Source organism: Myotis davidii, unplaced genomic scaffold (genome assembly GCF_000327345.1).
Source record: "Myotis davidii unplaced genomic scaffold, ASM32734v1 scaffold376, whole genome shotgun sequence".
NCBI lineage: Eukaryota > Metazoa > Chordata > Mammalia > Chiroptera > Vespertilionidae > Myotis > Myotis davidii.
Window position 1 is genome coordinate 123918 of NW_006288121.1, and position 24907 is coordinate 148824.

The 24907-nt window shown below is 38.2% G+C and overlaps 1 protein-coding gene across 1 annotated transcript in view; it reads left to right on the top strand.

Annotated features, from left to right (window-relative positions):
* The window catches only part of MRC1 (mannose receptor, C type 1), a 116034-nt gene extending 93893 nt beyond the window's left edge, over window positions 1-22141 (top strand). The window contains exons 22-30 of the mRNA XM_006759916.2: window positions 937-1103; window positions 3074-3176; window positions 6109-6341; window positions 9152-9317; window positions 10424-10573; window positions 17436-17549; window positions 18063-18227; window positions 20048-20089; window positions 21204-22141. Of these exons, the coding sequence (XP_006759979.1) occupies window positions 937-1103; window positions 3074-3176; window positions 6109-6341; window positions 9152-9317; window positions 10424-10573; window positions 17436-17549; window positions 18063-18227; window positions 20048-20089; window positions 21204-21463 (1400 nt within the window). The 3' untranslated portion in view covers window positions 21464-22141. The remainder of the gene's footprint in view (window positions 1-936; window positions 1104-3073; window positions 3177-6108; window positions 6342-9151; window positions 9318-10423; window positions 10574-17435; window positions 17550-18062; window positions 18228-20047; window positions 20090-21203) is intronic.
* Window positions 22142-24907: the final 2766 nt, after the last annotated feature.

Consider the following 24907-nt stretch of genomic DNA (forward strand, 5'->3'; position numbering starts at 1 on the left):
TATTTAGAAATTGTTCTGTGGAATTGGTGCTTATCCGCCGAGGCGCCCACAGGTGCCGGCACTTGGCCCTGGCCCAGAAGATTGCTGTGGGAAACATGGGGAGGGCCTCAGGGAGGCGGGAGGGGCGCCTGCACATTGAAGCCTTATACTGCTTCTGGATATTTTCCACCGTCCCCTCTGCCCCAGGGTTGATAAGGATACAAGAGGCCATATTTGTTCTATCTACATCGTTGAATTTTTCTAGCTCTCTCCTCATGATGTACCGGCCCGCGGGCCGTAGTTTGCCCACGGCTGGCTTAGCACCAGGGTGCCCTCTGGGTCCAAGCACACTCCCTGGACAGCGGCTGAGCCCTAGGAGTTGGCTGCCCAGGGGCGTTCCAGCTGGGCAGCTCTTCTGGTTTGGCAAGGCGTGTGATCATTTGACAGTCTGAAGTATCTTGTTTTGATAAATAGTGGTTCATTGAAAAAACTTTTCTGGATGAAGAGCCCTCTCTGGGCCTAGTCGTTCTAATCAGATTATTTTATTTCTAGAATCAGGATGTCTGCTACCTCAGGTGACTGGGCATGAATTAGGAAAATGTACCTCTTCTGCAGGCTTATCGGCAGCTGCAACGCAGATCAGGGTGTGGGGCAGACTTTAGGCTCCCTTGTCCCAGGGCCCCAGTGCCTTTGGGCAGGGCACAACCTGTATAGCCATCTGTAGTGGCCCAGATAAAACCTCGACTTCTATTGTACGAAACTTTTTAAAGTCCCGAGCTGAAGCAATAACACAATGCAAGGTTGGAAAGTGTGTGTTTTCATGGTATGCGCTTTTAAATAATAATGAAGACACTGATCACATGCTTGGTATTTTTAAATTAATGTATTTTGAATATTTTCCATATTTTCAGTATTTCCCGCCAAAATTACAAATTATCTTGTGATACTTTCTTTCAGCATTTCTTACCTATCACATGAAAGATTCCACTTTTAATGCCTGGATTGGGCTGAATGATGTCAACTCAGAGCATACTTTCCTTTGGACGGATGGGCGAGGCGTTCACTACACCAACTGGGGGAAAGGTTACCCCGGCGGAAGAAGGAGCAGTCTTTCCTATGAAGATGTAAATATCACTTTCAAGTCACCTCTCTATACCCTATCAGTTTGTTTAAAGTCATCGTATTCTCGGTTAATCTGTGAAAAATCAACCAGAGTGTTTCTTGGTCTGATTCATTCTTTCAGATTTGAACTGTTTCAGACCAAGCCAGCCTTGAAAGGAGGGGTACAGATTCAGCTAAGAACGCTTCAGTGCTGGGTGGCGGCAGTGAGGGGCAGGGCAAGCCAGCTCCATGGTGGGCCTAGGTGGGAGGCAGGAGGCCACTGGGACCCAGCGTTAGCAGCTGCCCCGAACTCCTGAAGCTGGTGTAGTGTTTGGGGTGTAATCTGGAAGCTACTATTACTTCTAAAGATGTCCTCCTCCTCCCCATCATCATTACTGAGCGAATGTTTGCAGAATGCTTACTATGTGCCAAACACGGTGCTAAGGGCTTTAGTACATTAACTAAGAGACAGATGACTGCTTCTTTATTTTACTACTTTTAATCTCATATCATCGAACAGTCAACTAAGCAGTGTTAAACACCGTGCTGAGCATTGTGAAAAACATTAAGATTTTGTTCTTAAAGAAGCTCGCACTGAAGCTAGACCACAAGTATTATCTAAGAAAGAAGACAGCAAAGAAATGCAAGTGCATAATTAGCACCAGCTCTAAAGCAGGTAGCAGTTCGGAGGAAAGGAACTGACTATTGGATGCAGTGTTTTAATTAGTCAACACTTACCCGTGGAGCCCTTCCCTGGGTGGAGGGAAGGAATATGAGAAAGAATCCCCAGGGGTCTTTTCAAACATAATGGCGAGGGGCACTGCTGGGGGGAAGGGGAAGGCCCTGTTAGGTGGGCAAGGTGCGTAAAGTCTTCCAGAGAAAGGCACCAGGTAGGTTTGTTCAGGAATAAGTGGTTTGGATGTAGCAGGGGTTTTATGCAAAAAAGGAAATAGGAGTAAGCTTTGAAAGGTGGAAAACAGAAGTTAGAGAAATTTAGATGCCCTGGGAAAGGCTTGAGCAGGAAAATGATCTGATCAAAATGACTTCTTTATGAGAATTAATTTGCAGAGTGGGTACATTTTGGTGATAAGTAGTCATTTTCTGTGGAGAAGTTCTTTGACTCCTCTTTACTTTAATGAGGCCTGAAAACTTACTGAAGAAATTAAAGTAGAATGGAGTGAGATAGGTTTTGCTTAGCAAGATTTCTGAAATGAGAGGTGAATTTCATGTAAAGCAAAAACAAATTATTATTGTACAAGCGTTTTTTAGAACATAAAGAAAAGCAGAAACAACACAAACAAAACCAGTAATCTCACCCTTTAGTTAAAAAGCATTGTTACTTGCTGTTGTTTTTATCCCTAGACTTGTTCTTAGAGTGTCTAAAAATTTATATTTCAAAAAAAGGAGAAAGAAATCAAAACACATGTATGGTGATGTTACAATTTCAGGACTTGAAAAATGGAAAGGTGAAATACAGTTTGATAAAGAGAGTGGGAGAGAACTTTCCATATGCATTTTGTGGTGGAAACCTGCTTATTGTATACAGGTTTCCAGGACTACGCCAGAGATTCTGAACTAGGATGATGGAAGAGAAATACGGAAGGGAGATGGGGATGAGGGAAGAACCTTTGAAATATAGGATTGGGGATTCCTAGCAGTCAAGACTCTTGGGATAGTGAGGGTGGAGGCAGGGAGGTGGAGAAGACAACCATAGCAATATTAGCTGTGGATATAGAAATTAATGAAATTTCTGATAGCAGAGTTCCTCGGAACTGTATCTCAAATGTATCCAACTCTATTTGATTTTCAGTTAAATAGCAAGAGTTCATTGTGAGGGATCCACCTGGAAAGTTGGGGCAGTGCATGGAAAATAAGGATGAACTGAACTTGCTGTAAATGAATGACGACAATGTTAAACCTTGGAGTTTGGGCTTAATAATGAATTGATTTAAATAATTGTTGGTTCCCACTCTCCCCCTCCCTAAATATGCAGGCTGACTGTGTTGTTATCATTGGAACGAAGTCTAAAGAGGCAGGAAAGTGGATGGACGACACCTGTGACAGTAAGCGAGGCTATATATGCCAGACACTTCCCGGTGAGTTCTACAGCCTCCCCACCTGCAGGAGCTGGAGCTTTTAAATATGTGTTTTTTTTAAAATGACCCCCTCATTTTTTTTCCTGGGAACCTTAAACTGCTCTAAAAACTAAAGCCTTATTTTTTAAAAAGGATCCCCTTACACCCTGGCGGGTTTGATTCTCACTGTAATTCGTGCGTGCCTGTGGCAGACAGAATGGGTGATATTTTCTGTAAATCATGAGTGTGCCCTCTCTTCCATTACCAGAAAGTTTTGTGTGGATTAAACGTGAAGTTAAAACTCTTTCTAATTTTGTTAGAAACTTGGGATGTTTGCCTACTTGTACGTAAAAACAAAGAGTAAGAATATCTCATTTCAACTTGCATAATTTGATAAACATGAACACAAAACATAATATATACATATATGTTCTCTTTCTTTAAAAATGTGGCTACATGACTTGTGTTCCTTTTGTCAGCTTAGAAAGCCTGACTATAGTTAAATGAAAATAAAACAGAATATGTGGATATTTCCTGAGATTCAAGATTATGGTTATACGCATTTTACTTTCTGGTGAAGCTGGAATAAAAATGTCTAGCTACACAAGAAGAATGCCAGAAATTAAGAAAATCAACTAGAGATAAGGGTTGAGGTGGGGTTTGCTGTCATCCCCAGTACAGCTCTTGGGGGATCAGTTTGAGTTAGAGGGTACTTCTTCCAGAACTAAAATGTTTTTCTACTTCCTGGGGAATCAGGGAACTAGTGCCAGCTCTGAGTAATGCCAACAATGACTGAAAATCACTTCAGGTACTTGCTGATGATTGGAAAGTATTGCAGACATTCTAACCTTTATTAATCCCAAAGCCAGTTTCTTCCAGACTCACAGTACCCATATGTACCATGGGGCTGAGAAAAGAACTGTTTCAATGTCATTAAGAATTCTGTATCAGATTTAGATGTAAGCCTCACCAACAGTTACAGAAACTTTAAGCACCATAACATGTTATCTTTTTAGCTATTTTTAATAGTCTTCTAGTTTCACTCTTAATTAGCTTGTAGAATTGTGATTGCATCGGCTTTAAACTAGCATTATGTCATCATTTTTTATTATCTCAACGAAATTGAGGCAGCTATTGCATTAATGATTACAATTTAATTAAAAAACTGTACTATAAAAAAGAGGCCGTGTCCCTTCTCTCTCTACACTGTGCCCCACAGGACCAGAGTCTTAGGCCCAGTAATGCCATCTGTGCCTCTACTATTTCGGCAAAGAGGCTCCTTCTAGGAGTGAATGATGATTCCCATCCTTACTTAAAATCTTTTTCTTGTTATTATAAATGTAAGTGATAGAGTATTTGCCAACAATGAAAATATTTTTGAAGATTTAGACTTAAGGAAAGGTGTTAAAGTATTAAAGTGAAAAAGGCAGACCATAACATTTTATAGACTGTCAGTTATGCAAAACAAAGCAAGACACTATGAACTCCCTTTTAAATAAAGACATTGAAAATAAGAATAGTGGCTATATTTGAATGGCGGATTAGGATGATATTTAGTGCCCTCATTATATTTTTCAAAATCTCTACCTATAAATAACATATACAAATTATATGAATAAAAATATAAAATATATGTAAATAAAAAACTTTTAAAATATGTTCTCTGTTGAAAATTTATAAAATACAAAATATATAAAGAAGATAAAATATTGCCCGCAATCTAGCCTCTCAATATTTTAGTTTTTTTTTTTAAATAAGTTTTTCATAAGCAAATTGAACAGGTGAGCAAAGCTGCCTAGTTATTGTTGTTGCTGGTTTTCTCTATCTCAAGCCTCCTTTTCTGCTTTTCTTGGCCCCCAAATTTCCCAACAACATTTAAGACAAACTCAAGCTGGGAAATGTAACATTTTAAGGGCCCTGGCCTAGGTCTCTTGGTTTAATGATATTCTACCAACACCAGGTGGCAGCAACAGCAGAAGAAAGAGGAAGCCGCCTCCACCTGCTGAATTGGAGTTGTTGCTTCCCAGCGTAACCACAAGAAAGTCTGGCATTTGTGTAGTGGCAGAACAAGGCAGATGGTGGGTTGGGCTGATACACAGTGGAACAGGCAGAAAAGTGGCCAAGACAAAACCCATAGGCAAGGTTATCTAGAACCCTAGACCAGAGGTTGGCAAGCTTTTCATGTAAAGAAACAAATTGTAAATATTTTAGGCTTTGCAGGACACACAATCTCAACTGCAACTACTCAGCTCTGAAGATGGAAGAGGAAAGTTCAGAAAACCAAAATGACTCTGACTTAAAAGGGCTCCAGTCCCCAAGTCATTTTGGATAAGATATGGGCTGCCGGGTGACGGGCACAGGAAATCATGAGTAGGGACAGCTTGGTCCTGAGGTCAAGGGTAAATGAAGCAGGCACTCATGTATGGCTTTATTCCAGAACTTAAACCTGTCTCTTGAAGGCGTGTTACTCACAGGAGGGCTCACTGAGATACAAATCATTGCAAATTCATGGATGGAGTGGAACAGAGAGTGGAGGGAGAGGAAGACTGTCCTTGACCTTGAAATTTGACCAACAGGGGAAAATAAAGATTAGGAATGATAGGATGATAGATGTTATTTGATTGATGGGATTAAACTGTGTCATTGATTTCACCCAGATACTATATCTCAATCAATTTGCAAGCTTTTTTTTTTAAATTTAGAAACAATTATATAATTACCTTAATATTCTAAATACAGCTTGGAAATTATTTATTTCAGTCAGGCACACTGACTAAAAATAGAGCTTTGTTTTAGGTGTGAAATGGCTCATGGAAATATTTTTAACACCCAGTGGTTTGGATTTGTGCTATTCCGATTGTTTTTATGATGTATGAAATATAGTAGATGTGTAGTGATGCCACTCAACTAATGATTATTGATAATACTAATGAAAATAATCTTTGTTCTCCAGACTCTTCCTTGCCTAAGTCTCCAGCAACAGTTCCAACAGATGGCTTTATTAAGTATGGTGAAAGTAGCTATTCTCTCACGAAGTTAAAGTTACAATGGCATGAAGCAGAAAGTTATTGCAAGCTTCACACGTCTCTTATGGCTAGCATTCTAGACCCCTATAGTAACGCATTTGCATGGATGCAAATGCAAGCATTTAATGAACCTGTGTGGATCGGCCTAAACAGTAACTTGGTAAGATGTGGACACATGTTTGACTTGGCATGATTGATAAGTTGTGATAGAATATGATTCTCTTTGTATTGATCTTGTTAAACACTTGTTATGTATAAGAAACTGTGCCGGGGTATATGAACAAGACCCAGTCTTTCAAATATCCAATGCCTTCAAGGATCTAGTAAGCTAGTGATGATGTCGGAAATTAAAAAAGGCTTATCTAATTTATATTAACTCTGATATTGCTTTAAAAATTTATTTTGATTTATAGTTGACATAAAATATTATGTTAGTTTCAGGTGTACAACATAGTGAATTAACATTTATATATACCTTGCAGAGTGAGCACCACAATAAGTCTAGTGGCCATTTGTTATTGTACAAAGTTATTAGAATATTGACTCTCTTCCCTATGCTGTACATTACATCCCTGTGACTTACCTAATAATGGGAAGTTTGTACTTCTTAATTCCCTTCTCCTTTCTGCCCATCTCTGCATCCACTCCCCTCTGGCAGGCCCCAGTTTTGTCTCTGCATCTGTGAGTTTATTTCTGGTTTTATTTGTTTATAATGTATGTTATATTACACATATAACTAAGTGAGATTATATAGTATTTGTCTTTCTCTGACTTATCTCCCTTAGCATAATACCCTCTAGGTCTAGCCATGTTGTTGCAAATGGTCTTTTTTATGGATTAGTAATATTCTATTATATATATGTACCACATCTTCACTATTCATTCATCTATTGATGGACAACTCTCCTATTGCTTTTTAATTTGCTTTTAAAATTAAATTCTGCATCTAAACAGTTTTATTTATTAATTTATGTTGCGATGACAACTATGGCATGGGAATTAAGAAAGCAGGTCAGGGGTATAATTCCTGGGTGATGAGGATCCTTTTTATCTTTTGGGTCAAGCCATGCCAGAGTTGTTTTTAGTCCTGAAGTTGTGGAGCTCCCATCCATGTGTAAGAACTATCATTGCAGTCAATTCCCTGTGTTCCATGTTGACAGAGAACAGGGTGGAGTGAGAGATGAGCCACAGAAACAAGAGTGGTGATGGCATTGCCAAAACATTCTTAAAACGAGTTGTTTCTGATGCCCTGTGACCCACCTACCCTCCGTCCATACATCTATTCATCTAGCTAGTCAACCAGCAAACTTCCTCGTGGAAGAACCAGAGGTGTCAACGAAGTAATTAAGAGATAATACATGAGGAGTCAAAGAGAGGCTGTAAAAAAAATGCTTCAATAGGAGAGAAAAGGGGTCAACTGGCCATGAGAGAGGACAGGAGAGCTTCTCGGAAAAAATAAAATGTAGTCTGGGATGTGAAACTTAAGGGAGGAGCACCAAAAAGAGGGAAAAGGATAGGCAGGGATAACACTGGAAAGTGGGTTGGTGTCAGATTTTATAGAGCTTCTAGTGCCCTGAGGCAGAGATTAAAATTTACACTTCATGCCACGGGTACTTCCTAAGTAGGGAAGTGAATATTTAAAAGTAAGTAGTTCCATAATGATTTCTGTTATTAAACTTAGCCAGACATTTTTATGTCTGTGTTGACTATTTTTAGTAATTAATTCATTTGATAATTCGTTCATTTTCTTCTCACAGATGTAGTCATAATTCTCTTATGAGAATTTTATTTGTTTTTAGAAAGATTAAATGGCTTTCTACTATACAAGTATTTATAACTAAAACATACTATTGTTTTCCTTACATCTATGGAGTTAATGATTATATAAGCACTAGAGGCCTGATGCACGAAACTCGTGCAATGTAGACCTTCCTTTCCCCAGCTGCCCGCACCGGCTTCCCTCCAGCTGCCGGCAGGTACCCAGGACCCGGGCTTCGCTTGCAGCCCCGGCTTCATCCGGAACGTTGGCCAGAAGGACATCCAGAAGGATGTCTGGTCTAATTAGCATATTACGCTTTTGTTATTATAGATTATTTGATTAAACATGGTAGAATACTATAAAATTCTAACTTGAGATAACATAGGCTTTTGATTTTTTTCATTAAATCTATGGTAATTGCCTTGGTATATTAAATAATGCATTTAGAAATAAGACAATTGTTTGAATTGTTTAAAAATTCTATTTTCTCTGGTTAATGTTATATACCATGTACTCTTATGCATTACATATGAAATCTCTTTTAGACGGTTAAAAGATATTACTGATAAGTAATGTTTTTCATGTTATCAATTAACTTTTATGTGGCCACGAATTTGACTAAATTTAATAAGAAAGTAAGTGTGCAAATTGAATAAAGAAATTAGCTTTTAAAAAATGCCATCATGACCAGTTCTAGTCGAAAGACCACGTAACTAGAAGGCAAGACCTACGTCCCTCTATTCTTTATCCATGGAACCCTACCTAAGTCTTTTGTCACTGGCCTGTTTCAACAGCCAAACAATAAGATTAGAAGAAATGTTTCTTTCCAGGGTCCGTGAGTTCAATGAAAATTACTTAAGTTTTATTAATATTTTAATGGTGATATAATAAATATTTGATTTGCTCAGGAGATAAAACTTCTGTTTGGCACTGAAAGCTTACAAACAAGAAGAATTTCCTAGAATATGACATAGCTCTTTAAGTCAGTTTTTAAAATTATCTTCCAAGGATGTACTTATTGTAGCCTCCTGTTAAGAAGGGCTTTTTACTGAATTTGAATGGGTAGAAATGAATCATGTTGTTTTCTAAAATTCCTAAATGTCGAAAGCTCTTTGCAAATTCATAGTTTTGAATATACTCCACACTTGGTTCTTCTGATATTTTCTAAGTGAAGCAAGACTTCACAGTAATGGTTGTTTTTGTTCTTGCAGACCAATGGTGAATACACTTGGATTGATAAATGGAGAGTGAGATACACTAATTGGGCTACTGATGAGCCCAAACTGAAAACAGCATGTGTTTATCTGGATCCTGATGGCTCCTGGAAGACAGCACATTGCAATGAAAGTTTTTATTTTCTCTGCAAAAGATCGGATGGTAATTGAATACACAAAAACAATCTAGGGATTTTCAATTTTCTCAATAAGCTACCATATAACACTGTTGATATTATTAAACTGTAACATGTCTTGGGTAGCTTAAAAATAAGATAAAACACATTCCTTTACCTAACAAAAGACTGACTTGGTAATAAACAAATGTACATAGATAAAAATAGTGGAGATAGAAATTTCCTTCATTGCAAGAGTTTATTTGCTCTTTATAAATTTCTGAATTCTTATTATTGAGATTTTTTTCTGGATCTATGTCACATTCCCTAGGAAATTATGAGTACTTTGATGTTGATAGCCTGTAGATTCATCAGTCAGTGATATTATGGTGGTAGTGTCCTAGAATGCAGTCTTAGAATTGGATAAAGGTGATAAAGTCCTATAGTTCTAACCATAGCACTTAGCTATACCATAGATGTCAGTCATAGCTAAGAAGGGCTTAGAGGGATTAGGATTTCCCGCACCCCTCAAAAAAGAGTGTCTTGAAGGAGGACTGTCTTTGCAAATTAATTTTGGTGATTTTGTTCTTTTGAACTTAACATCTACTTTCTTAATTATGAGTGTGATTGATTGTCACAATACCTTAGTACAGTGGTCGGCAAACTGCAGCCCCTTGAGTATGGCTCTTCCACAAAATACCACGTGCAGGCGCGCACATACAGTGCGATTGAAACTTCGTGGCCACACTCAAGGGGCCAAAGAGCCGCATGTGGCTCGCGAGCCGCAGTTTGCCGACCACTGCCTTAGTACATTATATTGAAATATATTTAAAATTAAAAAAGAAGGTAAAATAAAAAGAAAACCAAATAATAAAAACGGAAGATTCAAATGATTGCCATTAGAACTTTAAAAAAAAAATAATGATAGAGGCCTAGCCGGTTTGCTCAGTGGATAGAGCATCGGCCTACAGACTGAAGGGCCCCAGGTTTGATTCTGGTCAGGGACACATACCCGGGTTGCGGGCTTAATCTGCAGTGTGTCCTGTGCAGGAGGCAGCCAATCAATGATTCTCATTCCCATAGCTAATACATGACTCTACACATTAAAGAAACTTCAGGTTGTACTTTATTTCGAATGTCTTTTCATTAACAGAAATCCCTGCCACTGAACCTCCTCAACTGCCTGGAAGATGCCCGGAGACAGAGCACTCAGCGTGGATCCCTTTCCATGGGCACTGCTACTATATTGAGTCTTCGTACACGAGGCACTGGGGCCAAGCCTCTCTGGAATGTCTTCGAATGGGTAAGTGCCGTAGTTACTGTATGAGAATCCCACAGTCACCTATTCTGGATTACCATAATACGACTGACATTGTACATCAAAAGCACAAGGAATGTGAAAATACATAATAATTTATATTGTAAAATACTTAATTTATATTGTAACAGGATGGTCAACATCATGCCCTCCCCAAATGTAATTTCTAATTTGTAGCCTCAAAAATCCTAAAGAATTCTGCAGAAAACAATCACTTGCTGAACAAGTCCTGCTTACCTTCCGCCCTAATCTACTAAACTGTCAGGATTCTTATCTCAGTTGTTCAGAGTATTGTGTTCACGTCCTATCGCCAATGCGCTCAGGTTCACAAGAACCATTTTGCTTTACCATTGACAGAAAAGCGTTTATATCTGGGTATCTTATTTGTAAAGAAAACTCAGGTCGACATAAGTGAGTAATTTTCCCCTTGAAATAAAAATGTCAAGTAAAGTTTATTTTTTAGGGTATGTCTAAAAACTCCCTTAATTAAGTTTCATTGAATATTTTACTGTTTTGTTTTTGTTTTTTTACTAAATTTTGATTATGCCCTAAATCAGTGTTCTTCATCTGACAATGGTATGCAAGAATTGTAGCCTAGTTTCCCTCAGGTCCATTCAAAAGTTAACTTTGACTTTTGACTTTTATGTTTATATTTTTCAGTTTTATTGAGATAAAATTGACATAAAGTTATAATACATTTAAAGTGTACCACATGATAATTTGACATGCATACATTGTGAGAGGACTTCCACCATCAAGTTAATTAATACATCATCATCTCACATATAGGGTGGGGGCAAAAGTAGGTCTACAGTTGTGAGTACATGAAACACAGAGTTTATACTTGTATTGTTATTTATTAACTAGAGGCCCAGTGCACAGCATCCATGCACTTGGGGGGAGGGGGCGGTGTCCCTCAGCCCGGCCTGCACCCTCTCCAATTCAGGACCCCTCGGCGGGTGTTCGACTGCCTCTCACAATTCGGGACTGCTGGCTCCTAACCGCTCGCCTGCCTGCCTGTCTGATCACCCTTAACCCCTCTGCCTGCCTGCCTGATTGCCCCTAACCACCTCTGCCTGCCTGATCACTCTTAACCACTTCTGCCTGCCTGCCTGATCGCCTCTAACTGCTCCCCTACCAGCCTGATTGCCCCTAACTGCTCCCCTGCTGGCCTGATCACTCCTAACTGCCTCTGCCTCACCCCATACCAGGGACCCAGGATTCTCTTTTCCAGCTAGTTGCAGGCACCTGAGACCCAGGCTTCCCTCCCTCTGGCCAGCCACAGGCACCCAGGACCTGGGCCGGCTTTGCCCGGGCTGGCCGTAGTTGCAGGGGACCACAGGCAGGTGGCTTTGCCTGCGCCACAGCCTCAGGCACCTGGGACCGCGGGGCGGGTGGCTTGTCCCTCTCCCAGGCTGCAGCCTGGCTGGTCCCCATTCCTCTCTCGCGAGCTCATTTGTGCCTGGCTGGTCCCCATTCTTCTCTCCCCAGTGTTGAGTGTCTGAGCCAATATGGCACGATGGCGTGAGGGCATGATGACCATTTGCATATTAGCTCTTGATTATATAGGATTATTGTATTATTTTCCATACGAACAACTGTAAATGTACTTTTGTACCACACTGTATTTACTTTTTTTTCTTTTTTGGTGAGTTCTATTTAAGTTCTACTCTAACAAATTTCAATTATATGATATAATGTTATCAACTATGGTCACCATATTTTACATTAGATCCTTAGGCTTTATTCATCTTATAATTGAAAGTTGTAACCTTTTACCAGCTTCTCCTCATTTCCCCTACCTCTCAGCCCCTACCAATGACCATTCTACTTTCTGTTTCTGTGAGTTTGACTTCCTTTTTTTTTTTAATTCCACATATAAAGCTGTTATCATGCAGAATTTGTCTATCTCTGTCTGGCTTATTTCACTTAGCATAATGCCTTCCAGGTTAATCAATGTTGTTGCAAATGGCAGGTTTTCTGTCTGTTTAAGGGCTGGGCAACCTTTCATTTTATGTATATACGTAACACACACCCACTGATTGTTTAGTGGCATGCTTTTAAATTTCCATATATATGTGGATTTTTGTTTTCTTCTTGTAATTGATTTCTAGTTTTATAACATAGTGGTTAGCAAAGATGTTTGATATGATTTCAATATTAAATTTATTGGGACTTTTTCTGGAGTCTAACATATAATCTGTCTTGAGAAAGTTCTGTGTTCTTGAGAAGAATATGTATTCTTCAGCTGTTGTATGGAATGTTTTATATATCTGTCCATCTGGTCTAATGTGTAGTTTAAGTCCATTGTTTCGTTATTGATTTTTGTTTGTTTGAATGACCTATTTATTGTTGAAAGTGGGGTATTGAAGTCTTCTACTGTTATTTTTTGGGGTCTGTTTATCCCTTCATATCTGTTAATATTTGCTTTATATATTAAGGTACTTCAATGTTGGGTGCACATGTGTTTACAATTGTTACATACTTTAACAAATTGACCCCTTTATCATTATATAATGACCTTTTTGTCTCTGATTATAGGTTTGGATGAAGTCTATTTTGTCTGATATAAGTATCCAACCCGCTCTTTTTTGTTTTCCATTTATATGGAATAATTTTTTCCATCTGTTCACTTTGAGACTATGGGTATCCATAAAGAAATGAATTACTTGTAGACAGCATATAGTTGGATCTTGTTTCTTTTAATTTATTGACTCACTCTATATCTTTTGATTGGAGAAGTTAGTCAATTTTCATTCATAGTAATTATTGATAGGTATGGACTTACTATTGCCATTTTGTTTATTGTTTTCTGGATGCTTTATAGTTCCTTTGTTCCTTTCTTTCTCTTTTGTTCACTTCCTTTGTGATTTGATCATTTTCTGTAGCAATATGCTCAGATTCCTTTTTTCTTTATCTTTTGTGTATCTACTCTAGGTTTTTGCCTTGTAGTTACCACAAGGCTTACATGAAATATTTTATAGTTATAATAATCTATTTAAAGCTGATAATAACTTAACTATGAATGCATACAAAAGCTCTACATTTTAAAACTCCTCCCCCCATTTTATGTTTTTGATGTCACAGTTTACATTTTTGTTGTTATTGTTAATCCTCACCCAAGTATATTTTCTCCATTGATTTGTAGAGAGAATGGAAGGGAGGGGGAAAGACACACAGAGAGGAACATCAATGTGAGAGAGACAAATCGATTGGTTGCCTCCAGCATGTGCCCCGACTGGCACAGGGGATTGAACCTGCATGCCCTTTACTGGAATCAAACCCTCAACCCTTCAGTCTGTGGGCTGATGCTCTAACCACTGAGGAAACTGGCTAGGGCACAATTTACATTTTTATATTGTGTATCCATTAATAAATTGTTAATATTTATAATTCATTTTAGTACTTTTGTCTTTTAACTGTTATACTAGAGTTATAAGTGATTTACCAACCACCATTTTAATATCAGAGTATTCTGAATTTTTCTTTATATTTACCTTTATTAGTGAGTTTTATATTTTCAAATGTTTTTGAATTACTAATTAGTGTCCTTTTGTTTCAGCGTAATGAACTCTTTAACAATTCTTATAAGATGGTTTATTGTTGATTAACTCAGCTTTTGTTTGTCTGGAAAAGTTGCTCTCATTTAATTCTGAGGGAAAACATTGCTGGGTAGAGTATTCTTGGTTGGAAGATTTTTCTTTAAACATTTAAAATATATTATCCCACTCTCTTCTGGCCTGCATAGTTTCTGCTAAAAACCCACTTACAGTCTTATAGGGGTTCTTTTGTATGTAACCAGTAACATTTCTCTTGCTGTTTTTAAGAATGTCACTTTGTCTTTAACTTTTGACAATTTAATTATAATATGTTTCAATGTGGGTTTTTTTAAATTTATTGTATTTGGGACTCTGTAGGCTTCCTGGATCTAAATGTTTCTTTCTTTCTCCAGGTTAAGGAAGCTTTCAGCTATTGTTTCTTTGAATAAGCCTTCTGCCCCCTTATTTTTCTCTTCCCTTCTGGGACTTCTATATTGGTTTACTTGTTACTATCTAACAAGTCCCTTAAGATAGCTTCACTCTTTTTCATTCTCTTTTTTTTTCTTTTTGCTTGCCCTGATGTATTTGACTGTTCTTTCTTTGAATTAACTGTCCCTTTTCCCCAATTTATCTAGTTAACCCTTGAACCCAACTATTAAAGTTTTTAGTGTATTGATTGTAATTTTTAGTTCTGTGATTTATGCTCTGTCAGGTAAGTCACTTATTTCTGTATTATTAACCTAAGTTTGGAGTATTATCTGGTTCTTTTGCTTGGAATATCTTCTCTTATTTCGTCATTTTCTTTGACTCTCTGCATCAGTTTCTGCACATTAGATGGAAGAGACACCTCTCCCAGTCTCGAAAGACTGGTCTTGCTCAGAAGATGAGCCTCATCAGTCAGCCCGACGTTAAGCCCTGTTTGTCTCTCAGACCTTTGTGATTGTCCAAGCCACCAACTTTGCTTTACGTAACTCCTAGTACTTGAGGTGTGCCACGACCTGACAGTGTTCCAAAGGGGAACGCAGGCTGATTAGAAGCTGAATCCTCAGGCAGCAGTTGAGAAAGTATGTGTACAAGCTCCTTCCAGAGAGCTGTTGATGACCTGGTTTTACTGTTGCAGCAAGCCAGAGGGAGAAAGTGGCAGAAGTGTTCCTCAGCTCCTTCAGGCTCCGTGGAAGAATACAGCGAGCCCCTCGATGCATGCAAATTAGCAGCCAAACCCTTGGGCAGCTGGTTATAAAGTATATGGTCAATCCTCTTTCATGGAAAGACTTGGAGATGGGCTTTTTTGACTGCTTTATTTTAGCTAAACCTGGGAGGAGGGGAGGGGGGAGTAGCTGCAATGAGTCCTTGGGTACCATTAAGTATTGCTTCTTTATTGTCTATAGTCTCATGGGTTATGTGGCTGCTTGTACCATTGACTTTAGAAAATGTGTTTTTGGAGAATGTCCCTCAGAAGGGAGCTTTAAAACGTGGGGTGCTAGATGTGTGGTCTAAGCCCTTCACTCCATTTCATGGAGAAGCTGGAAGTTGGGGGGTCCCTCCTTATTATATAGCACTATGCTAGGGGTGGGGTTTATAGAGAAAGGATGTTTTAGTCTTTATTCATTTAGATGTGGGCATTTTCTTTGTCACCCAATAGGAAGTAGTTACTCAGCTAGTTTCTAGATTTTTCTGAGGGAATTGTTCCATGTGCAGCTGTTCATTTGGTGTGTCCATTGAAAGAGAAAAAGAAAAGTTCAGGAGCTTTCTATGTTGCCATCTTTGTCTCTCTCTATGAATTTTGACTTTAAATTCTAAGTCAGATGAAGTCTGCTTTTTCAGTCTTTGCTTTGTGTATATTGGGACTTTATTGTTAGGTACATATCTGTCCATGATTATCACATATTTTTTATGAACTGAAACTTTAATCATAGTAAAATGTGCTTATTTGTCTCTAGTAATATGTTTTGTTTAAAAGTCTATTTTGTGTAATATTGGTATAGCCACTCCAACTCTTTTTTTAGTTACTATTTGCATGGCGTATCTTTTCTATGCTCTTACTTTCAACCTGTTTGTGTCTTTGAATCTCAAGTGTGTCTTTTGTAGGCAGCATACCCTATATAATAAAAGCGTGATTTGCTATGTATCTTCTTTATTTATATTTTATTTAACTATAAAATGGGTACCAATAGTACCCCTTTAATAAGGTTGTTATAAAATTTTAGTGAGATCATGCTTATAAAGGCCAAAGCAAACTGTCTGGCATGAAGTGCTTAAATTATATTAGTTGTCATTATTAAAAAGCTATACTAGTAGCTCTTTACTATAAAATCTAATGCTGACACTGAATCAGACGTAATCTAATGTATGTTGTCAATATCATAATCATTGAACCACTCTTTCAGTTTTCCCTCTTTTTATTTTGTACAGTCCTTTATATAACAGCTGGGGGATTAATACTCCTGTAGTACATTGCACCATTCTGTTGCCTGAAAAAACTAAATGATCTTTATTACCACATTGCCCTAAATACCCATTTCCTGCCATCTGCAGTGAGGTCTAACCCATGTCTTTTTTCACCCACTTATCATATTAGTCCAGCCAAACTGCACTATCTGTTAACACTACTAGTTCCTCCCTATAGATCGCTCTATCTATCTATCTATCATCTATCTATCTATCTATCTATCTATCTATCTATCTATCTATCTATCATCTATCTATCATCTATCATGTAGCTATATCATATCACCATAAACCAATATAGAAGACGCCAGTGTTTGTGAGCCATCACTGTTGCTGAAGAAGCTCTCTGCTTCCCTCTTTTCCTTGTCTTTTCTTTTATTCTTCTTCTTCCTAGGATTATTTTCTATTGTTTCTACCTGAAATCCAATGCTCCTTAATATCTTAAATTCTATTTCCTCCATGCTGCCTTTTAGCTGTTTCACCTAAAACAAATCCTCTCCCACTTTGCCACGTCAGTAGCATATTGTACTTATGTTATATTTTAATACATTCTTTTTTATACTCTCAACTCATAGCTACCCATATTATCATAACCCTCTTAAGACGTTCTATGTCCTACTCATCTTTGCACATCCTGCAATAACTCGTTTCGTGTATGTACACAAATGATGCATAAAAAACGTACTTTCAGAATAGAAACTGAAATTCTGAAAAGACAGATGTCTACTCTTTAAAATCTTCCCCTTAAGTGGACATGTTCAAATGATTTATATTGGTCTTAATATAAATACTATCATGATAAAAATATTTTCAGCTACTTAAATGTACTTCCAGCGTATTTGTTCTTTTATATTTTGCAGGTGCTTCTTTGGTTTCTCTTGAAAGTGCTGCTGAATCAAGTTTTCTGTCGTACCGAGTTGAGCCACTTCAGAGCAAAACCAATTTTTGGATAGGATTGTACAGGAATGTTGAAGGTAATTTTTGCAGGATGATTATTTAATCACAATTATTTCAAATCATTGTGTGGTAAACAAGGTTACCATTCCAGACAGTCTTGCCTTAAACAATGGTTAATTTGTGAAGAGTTTGAATATACAAACTTATTTTCACTTGATATTAGAACTGAAATATTAAATGACCCATATATTATGCTATCCTGAAAGTTGCTAATTAAAAAAATAAGTTCAGTAGCTAAGTTAGTTTAAAATATTTTCTGTCTTTGCCAGAATAAAACTTAGGGAAGGATAAGTATTCGTATTTGTATTAATTAGGAATAAGTTTTCACCTAAAGCTGTATAAAAAACATATTCTCAGTTTACTTCTCTGTAATAGTTAGTCCTTATAATCTTGCTGATTAAAAGTCTGACTATAAACCATGATTAATTATAGTGTATAATATACTTACAAGTTTTACTTGGATGCGTTGAACTTTATTTAAGATAGGTTATTTTTAACTTGTGTTTTTATTGGTTGCATTTGATAAACAGGAAAGTGGCAATGGATAAACAATAACCCACTCTCCTTTGTCAACTGGATGGCGGGAGAGCCCACTGGTGAACGAAATGATTGTGCCTCTTTAGTTGCATCTTCTGGACTTTGGAATAATATTCACTGTTCTTCCTACAAAGGATATATTTGTAAAAGACCAAAAAGTAAGTAAGATTTTGCCCAATGGCACATATGTTCACAGGCTACCATTGCTTTGTAATATTAAGATGTCAGGGGTAGGATTATAATGTGAATACAGCTTCCTTGTGAGCTCTCCCCTGCATAAGTGAAAAATTCAGTCTACTGTGGTCTGCAGCTCTGAAGGAGCAAGAAACACTCCCTGCCTGCTTAGCTGACAAAATGGTTTTGATTTATAATGGGATATCCATTAATATGGATTTGTGAAATTGCAGCAGTTTGGAGAGCCAGACCACAAAAGCCTTATGGCCTGAGAAGAAAAGGGTGAAGCAGTCACCCTGGCAAACCAGAAGGGGCCAGGTTCTGGAAGGGAAACAGGATTTATTACAGCAAGTCATGTATAAGACTAAATCATGTAAGATTTAAGGAATAACTCTTCCAAGATGGAGTAAGCCTCCTACTGAAACCAAGTGGCAGCCCATGGAAGGACAGGGATTGGGAAAACAGTGTTATAATATCATGATGTGATATTATCTGGACGTTAATAATATTTTTATCTATCCCACTTCACATAATATCCTTCCCAACAGATAAAATTGTTAATTTCATAATAGATTTAAATAAACGAATTAGATGAGTTATCACTCCATCCCCTGTAGATTTTATTATTTTAGAATTTTGTAGTTCTTGGGTCTTTAAAAACTCTGTTCTAAGATACTATCCACCCTTTGGTGAAATGCTGGAGTCTTATTTCACTTTCATTTAAATGCTTAGTAATACCTAAGGCCTCCATGGGTTAGTTTTAAAATTTCTAGCCTAGAATACATTTATGGATAGATTGGGTAGATTTTTGAGGGTCAGTATCAGAGACTCAAATGCAAATTGGAGGACATACAGGGAATGGCAATAGTAGTTTTATAGCTGTGAGTATGTGAAACAGTTTATTCTTGTATTATTATTTATTAACTAGTGGCCCGCTGCACGAAATTCATACACTTGGGGGGGAGGGTTGTCCCTCAGCCCAGCCTGCACCCGCTCCAATCTGGGACTCCTCAGGAGATGTCCAACTGCCGGTTTAGGTGGGATCGGGCCTAAACCGGCAGTCGGACATCCCTCTCACAATCTGGGACTGCTGGCTCCCAACCACTCCCCTGCCAGCCTAATCAACACCTAACTGCTCCCCTGCCAGCCTGATCACCCCTAACTGCCCTCCCCTACTGACCTGGTCCCCCGCAACTGCTCTCCCCTGTCAACCTGGTCACCCCCAACTGCCCTCCCCTGTTGACCTGGTCTCCCCTAACTGCCCTCCCCTGCCAACCATCTTGTGGCAGTGGGCTCCGCCATCTTTGAGAGCGAGGTACTGAATTAGCATATCCCCTCCATATTGGCTATGAGTGCCACCATCTTTGTGACAGCATGAGGGTCAATTAGCATACCCCCTCTTTATTAGATAAGATTATTGCATTATTTATTTTTATTACAGCTGTAAACCTACTTTTTCCTACCCTTGTATTTTCAGATATTTCAAAATATTCAAACTCATCATACAACTGTATGATACTGTTATAGAATATGCATAAATAGATATAAATAAATCTATATCTGTATATCAAATCTATCTATCTCTCATATATAGGTTATATATATATACATATATATACACACATATATATATGTTATATAATAAATAGTGTGTGTATATATATATATATATATATATATATTATGGTGATATTACCATAATCCAAACATGGAGGATTTTATGTATCTGTGAACCAAATGATACTATATATGCAACTATTATGGATTTTATAAGTATTTAATAAAGTTCTTATTTTATTAACAGTTATTGATGCTGAACCCACCCATACGCCAATGACAGAAAAAGGTAAGGCCATTATGAAATTTCAAGTTCCTCATTAGTAATGTATCAGTATAGTTCGTTTAAAAAACCATAATTATCCCTTCCTATACTCCTTTCTGAAAGTAGTTAGTTAAACTGAATAGATGAGTAGTTGGGTTTTATATAAAAACTTTGTCGTTATGGCATCAGCCTCTCTTGGTTGATGCTCTCGAAAAGCAGGTGTTGGAGTCAGATTGGTGGCTTTACCACTGATGTTTTTAAAGACATTGATTTCTCCGTTGTGAAGAGTTGCCTTATAACAACCCATAGAAGAAATTTCTCTCAATAATCCCTGTGGCTTTTTTCTTTTTTTAAGTAATGGTTTTAATTTTAATTTTATACATAACTTGAATTAGGTAGCACCCTATTTCACTCATTTGGTTGGCTGCTAAAAAGCTCAGTGAGATTTATGGTTTGCTGCAACCCCCTTATTGCCTCATGAGTGCTGTTTGTTAACTAATTACACTCATGAGCCCAGATTTCTACTGCTTTCATTTTATTTTCCCCCTAATATTTTCACTGGCTTTTTATTGTCATCATCATTATTGTTACTATTCTATTCATCTTCATATAATGTATTTGTAAGCAGCCTTAATTATTTTGAAACAGGTATAAATATTTTAAAGCATTGATTATCTGTGTAGCTCTATGCTACATAGATAAATAAAACATTCTGCTGAAACCGGTTTGGCTCAGTGGATGGAGCGTCGGCTTGTGGACTGAAAGGTCCCAGGTTCGATTCCGGTCAAGGGCGTGTACATGGGTTGCGGGCACATCCTCAGTGGGGAGTGTGCAGGAGGCAGCTGATCGATGTTTCTCTCTCATCGATGTTTCTAACTATCTATCTCCCTTCCTCTCTGTGAAAAATCAATAAAATATATTTAAAAAAAATAAAACATTCTTGCAACTGAATAATAATCTTAACATCTAAAATAATCCTTTATTCTCTTTTCATGTCCTGCATTTCTGTTGGACAAATATCACTGGAAAGAATATTTATGTATTTTAGTTTTTCAAAAAAAGGAGCTTGTGTTTTCTGCATAGCATCCTACCCTCCGCCTCCCTCCGCCCTCTTCCTAATGGCTTTGTTTCTTTCTAGCTGACCCAAGGAAGATGGAGCCGTCTAAGCCGTCCAAGCCGTCTTCCGGGGTGGCGGGAGGAGTCGTGGTGGTGATCCTCCTGATTGCCGTGGTTGCTGGCCTCGCGGCGTATATGTTCTATAAGAAGAGACGTGTGCATTTACCTCAGGAGAGCACTTTTGAAAACACCCTCTATTTTAACAGTAGACCCAGCACAGGAACTAGTGACATGAGAGATCTCGTGAGCAACATCGAACAGAATGAGCACGCAGTCATCTAGAGCCGCAATGTGATTTAGGCATATTTGAATTTCATAGGATTATAACTAAAATGTTAAGGTCTTTGATTCAATCTGATAATTTTGTTTAAAATTAGGACTGTGTTGCACTGGCCTGTCCTTTTTCTTTGCCTAATTGCAGAAATAATTGCTCATTTTCTAGCCTAGCAAGATGTTTTCACAAAAGAGAGATAAGGTTGACTACCACTTTAAAAAAATATCTTAGGTGAATGCATAGCACAATAATGCCAATATTTAAGCGTCATTGGTATATAGCTATTGTCAACTGCATGTAGATTATAAGAATCCCAGAAACAATGAGGCTTCTTGAAATAGTTTAAGGAGCTCCCAAAGAAATGTTACCTATTGAATAATAATTCAGGAATTAGAAGACCATTTTAAAAATTAAGTACAAATAACCTCAGGTGGCATAAAAATTTAGTCTTGAGTGTTCACTCCACTTATTTAGAATTGTATTTGTACCTGTGCAGGAAGAATAAGGCAGCTGAGAATGTCGTTTTCACCATGCAGGATTTTGAGGTTGAATATTGCAAAGGTGTTCTTAGTCCTGTTATATGTATATCAGGAATGCAAACATGTGAAATAAGAGTGTAAATTTGCATAACTGGATGTACTTTGATAATGTGAAATAAACATCAAAGACAAGGTCTATTTTTAAAAGGTTTGTATTTTGGTGATTTTGGTAAGTGTAAATTTTTAAAAAATAAGCTATATTTATCCATTTACTTTACATTTACGTTTACCATTAAAATAAACGATCTTATTAGTAGAGGAATTCTTTCAATTAAACTCTTCATCTCTTTAGAACAGTGAGGGTGCTAAAACACTAAGTATAAAATGAATTTTACCATAATGACTTGCACAGTTCCCCCAGATCGTCCTCAAAACATTGACCCAGCTCAGGATTCAACAATCAGAGACACTATTATTGGGAATTAGATCTCTAAATGTCTTATTCTCAATTTAACAAATTATTTTTGCTCAATAATTTTGCCTTAAAGTTTCATGTCCTTTGTGAAATACATCAGAGGTTTCACATCTGACACATGAACCGTATTGCCAGCTCATCCTGCCTCCCTGGCCAAGGGGTTGTTCTCTCTCTCTCTCCCTCTCCCTCTTTATGTATCATCTATCTATCTATCTATCTATCTATCTATCTATCTATCTATCTATCATCATCATCTATCTATTTATTATCTATCTGTCTATCTATCTATCTATCTATCTATCTATCTATCTATCTATCTACCTATCTTCTGTATCATCTATTTATCAATCAATCTATTTTAAAGAACTGGCTCATTCTATTGTGGAGGCTTAATGAGTCCAAAATGTACAGGCTAGGCCATCAGGCTGAAGGGTGAGAGAAGAGCTGCAGTTGGAGTCCAAAGACAGTCTGTGGGCAGAATTATTCTGGCTCTTTGTTCTATTAAGGCCTTCAACTGATTAGATGAGGCTCACCCACATTTTGGAGGCCTTACTCAAAGACCACTGATTTAATTAAATGTTATTCTCATCCAAAAACAAAAATAAACAAAAACAAAACACCTTCAAGACACCATCGGGAATAATGTTTGACCAAATATCTGGGGACTGTGGTTCAATCAAATTGAGATATAAAATTAAGTATCACACTCCTTTATATAGTAATGGTTTTTGTAATTATTTTTATAGAGGGAATAGAAGGATGATGCAGACTTTAGCATGATTGATCACAAATTTAAGACATCTTTGATAAAATAGAAAAGATCCTAAACAACTTCCTACTGAAAATATGGTGAAAATTTTTAGGATTATGGTGAAATATAGAAAAACTTCGATTGAATTGCATTCATATACAAGTACTAATATTTCAGGGTACTGGTTTTGAGGTGTTTTGTAGGGGTTATTTTTTTTTTTGTATGTGCAGTGAGTAATCTTAAATACTATTGAATTTGATGACACTAGTCAGTTTGTTGACATTATTTTTATAATGGAACTAGGGGCCCAATGCACAAATTTGTGCACCTTGAAAGGAACTGTGGGCCGCAAGGCTGAGGTGGGCACAGGGGCGGGATGTGGCTCATCCTCCACACCCCTGTCCAGCCCCTCCCGCCGCTGCCCCCAGTCCCCTGTCTGTTGGCAGCCCCACTATCGTCACCGCCACCACTCCCACACGCCGACGATGCCAGCCCCACCTGCACCCACTGACAGCATGGAGAGACTGAGGCTGGCACCAGCAGCAGTGTGAGCGGGGCTGGAGCCATCACTGGGTGTGAGTAAACGGCTGCTGCCCCACTTGCTCCTCAGGAGCAGGAGGAGGTGGAGAAACCCTCAGGGGCTATCAGGGCCGGTGCCAGCAGCAGGTGCAAGTGCCAGGTGGGACCTCGGCGGGTGAGAGCAAAGAATTTTCCGTAACCACCAGAAGCTTGTCCCAATGACAGCAACCAGCACCCTGCCTTGGTCTGGTGCCCCGCACTCACCTCCACCATCCCACCGGGGCCGTCGCCCGCCGTGTTCTGCACACACCCCCTGGTGGCCAGCGCACGTCATAGTGACTGGTTGTTCTGTTGTTCTGCTGTTTGGTCTATTTGCATATTAGCCTTTTATTATATAGGATGTTACAATTTTTGGTGGGGTTGGTATTTTCTGTCAAATCAGCTAACATTTTATATCTTTTTCTAGTATGTTCATATTCTAGGATATGTTCGTATGATTCACTTTTCTCCATTCTCTTCATGAATTACCTTACAATATAACTGAAGAGTCTCTTCAGTACTTCAAATCAATTGACACTGACTTGGAAAAGCCCCCCGAATTGGCTGGAGATCCTGGCTGTACTGTGGGGACTTTAAAATAGTAAAGTTACTCATGGCATCTCTGCATGATTAGGTTTTGGCAAAGATTATTGATCCCATTCAACTAGCTCTGTGGATTGAGTGAAAACCTTTTCTATCACAGCTTGCTCCTGACAGTTCTGATCACAGCTCTGGTACACAGAGTTCTCTAGCAGATTTGAAGAACCATACAAAGGGGCCAGGACATTTTTTGTTGTTGTTGACTTAACTTTTTTTTTTCTTTAAGGGCAAGAGAGTTCAAGCCTCTCTGGGCTTGCTCCTGATTTGGGGTTTTGGCATAGATTCTCAAACTTTGATGAGGAAAAAGAGCCACACGGAGAGCTTGTTCAAAATACAGAGTCTTTGGGGCCCGTGCTTCTGACTCTGATTAGAGCTGGGTCAGAGTCCTGGAATCTGCATTTCAACATGTACCCAGGAGAGTCTGGTGCCACCAGGCTCTGACTTTGACGAGCACTTGACTTTGGAATCATTTTAAACTGAGATAGCATTTTCCAAAGCTGTTAGAAATCTTACATAATCCATGGGTTAAAGGAAGTGCAGCCAAATAGCATGGGAGCTAGCAAAAGCTGCAGTTTTCCATTCTGTCTGC